This window comes from Phytophthora parasitica (genome assembly GCF_000247585.1).
Source record: "Phytophthora parasitica INRA-310 unplaced genomic scaffold supercont2.11, whole genome shotgun sequence".
Taxonomy (NCBI): domain Eukaryota; phylum Oomycota; class Peronosporomycetes; order Peronosporales; family Peronosporaceae; genus Phytophthora; species Phytophthora nicotianae.
In genome coordinates this window covers 1,464,840-1,467,079 of record NW_008648997.1, presented here as the reverse complement: position 1 = coordinate 1,467,079, position 2,240 = coordinate 1,464,840, and the positions used below count along the sequence as shown (strand labels likewise).

Here is a 2,240-nt window from a genome sequence, read left to right as displayed (position 1 = left end):
GTGAAGTCGGTGATGACTTCTGTTCGTGTGTACGCGGAGGACTCTCTTCAGCAGGACTGGGATGAGATCGCTGAAAAGCTGGTGTTTGCAATTAACACCTCCCAGGACACAGCAAGGAGGGAAACACCGTTTTACCTCGTTCACGGCTGGGACGCACGATCCACACTCCGGGCGATGTCTTCATCACTCAGAGGAGAATCCAATAGACAGTCCGATGCGCTAGCGTGACGTCTCGAAGTCAACCGACAACAAGAAGTTGCTTTGACTATGGCCAATGACTATCAAGCGGCAGAAAGGAGCAAAGAGCCAAGGAACACAACGAAGCGCTAAGTCCACTGAGAAAGACGCTGTGCCAGGACCAAGAGAGAATGGACGCTCGGTGGGTAGCCCAGAGGTTTTGTCGGTCCCGAATGATGCTGTAGAGTGCCCACCGAGGTCTCTTTTCGAGATTGGAGGCGGAGTGTGGGTCTACATGGAACACGTAAATCCGGTTTCACCAAGAAGTTAGCACATCGGTGGCATGGACCATTCCATATCAAACGAAAGGTCGATTAGTTCGCGTACAAGTTGGAGTCGCCAGATACCGCTTCTACCCCGTTGTGCATGTGTCGAGACTCAAGGCTGTAAACGAGTATCCAAGTCGACCGAAGACTCGGTTGACGCAAGATGTGACCGAGGATATAAGGATTGACTTCGATGAGGAGCTGTTGCCTGAAGATAGTTGGGAACCGGACCACCGGGCAGGGGAATATGAGGTCGAGGCCATCCTCGATGACCAAATACAGCGAGCCGTGCGAGAATTCAAAGTCAAATGGATGAACCAACTTGGGAGCCATCATCTAACCTGTCGTGTGGAGGCTTGTTATACGGCTATCTGTGGGCCAAGAAGAGCGAACGTCGGCTGCAGATGGTTCAAGTCGCCGACAAAGATTAGCGTGGTCCGAACACGCGTGAACTGTCCATAGGGCTGTGCAGCCTATGATAACAGACGAAAATAGTTACTGCACCAACAATTTGTATATGCATATGATGATTTACGTGAACGTGATTACGATTTGGAGAATGAATTAAAGAACGAAGACATGAAAGCGTGTGAAACTTCGACTACTGAAAAGGAATGATCGGGAGCACCCGCTGGAGATCGGCACGGAGCAGACGAAGGTGAAGAGACAAGCACCGAGTGCTCAATCAGACGACAGTCGCCGAGCCGCTTCAGCAAGCACGCCCAGAGACGTGTCACCGCTGCTCTCCTTCTCTTCTCCTTCGGGAGGAGACGAGCGAGCTGCTGGTGGAAGAGCGGGAGTACTTGCGTCATCGTCACCGCTGCCTACTGTCGACGCAGCCGCAGTCGAATCTCCAGGCACTGGTCCCGTGAGATAACGATCTTGCCAGTCCAGGGTTAGCTCGGGAGCCTAGCAAGGGTTGGCAATGATCGACCTAGCGATCTGGTTAGTCATCGCTGCATCGACAGCACGGGGGCAGAAGATCCGAGCCTCGCGATTGCATGGCACGTAGGTCGTGTTGTACGGGTGATCGAACGGTCGGTACACCCAGTTTGCACACCACGGCTGTCGATCCACCAGCGCAGTAACCTCCGCGATCCAGTCCGTTGTCTTGGGAACGAACGGCAAGTTCTCCACTGGATACCAAGGAACGGAAGGCTCGATGATCATCTCTGGACAGATGAGCGAGCGTTGAGAGGTTGATGCAGACTCCAAACTCCACTTCAAGTACTGCAGTTGGTACATGTTCCGGAGGCGGTCTGCCCGAGTGCTCCGGCCACCCATCGGAACTCGAAAGCTGGCCCTCTTGGTCTTGACGAGATCTTTGTCGCAGTTAGGTTCCGCTTCTTCAGCCGTGAACCCCTTTTCAACAGCGGCAGCGAGGATCCAGAACCGTCGTTCCCAAAGTACGAAGCCGAGATCTGGCAGGGGAAAGGATATATCCACCGGATATCGGTATGACAGCATGTAAGGCCGGTATCAATACGCTCTCTGCTCCGGTACCATTTTCCGAGAGTGGTACCGTGTATCCTGGCGTGCGTGACCAAAACAAGGACACAAATAATTTCCCGACTGAAATTTATGAATCTAGAAATTTAGAGAAATCCGCCTGTGGCTCAGCACAATCGAAAGAAGGGAGAAGCGCTGTGTATCGACGAGTACGGCGGCCGTTAGGATGCTGCCGCGGCAGAAGAGTGCTGCGGACGAGGTACGGTAACCTCGTGGTGTTATGCTCTG

The 2,240-nt window shown here is 53.2% G+C and overlaps 1 protein-coding gene across 1 annotated transcript; it reads right to left on the bottom strand.

The window, feature by feature from the left end:
- Positions 1-1,184: 1,184 nt before the first annotated feature.
- PPTG_07398 (hypothetical protein) lies at positions 1,185-1,970 on the bottom strand (the record flags this gene model as incomplete). Its single annotated transcript, XM_008901575.1, has 2 exons — positions 1,185-1,412; positions 1,470-1,970. The coding sequence occupies 2 exons, from the start codon at positions 1,968-1,970 to the stop codon at positions 1,185-1,187; spliced, it is 729 nt and encodes a 242-aa protein (XP_008899823.1).
- Positions 1,971-2,240: the final 270 nt, after the last annotated feature.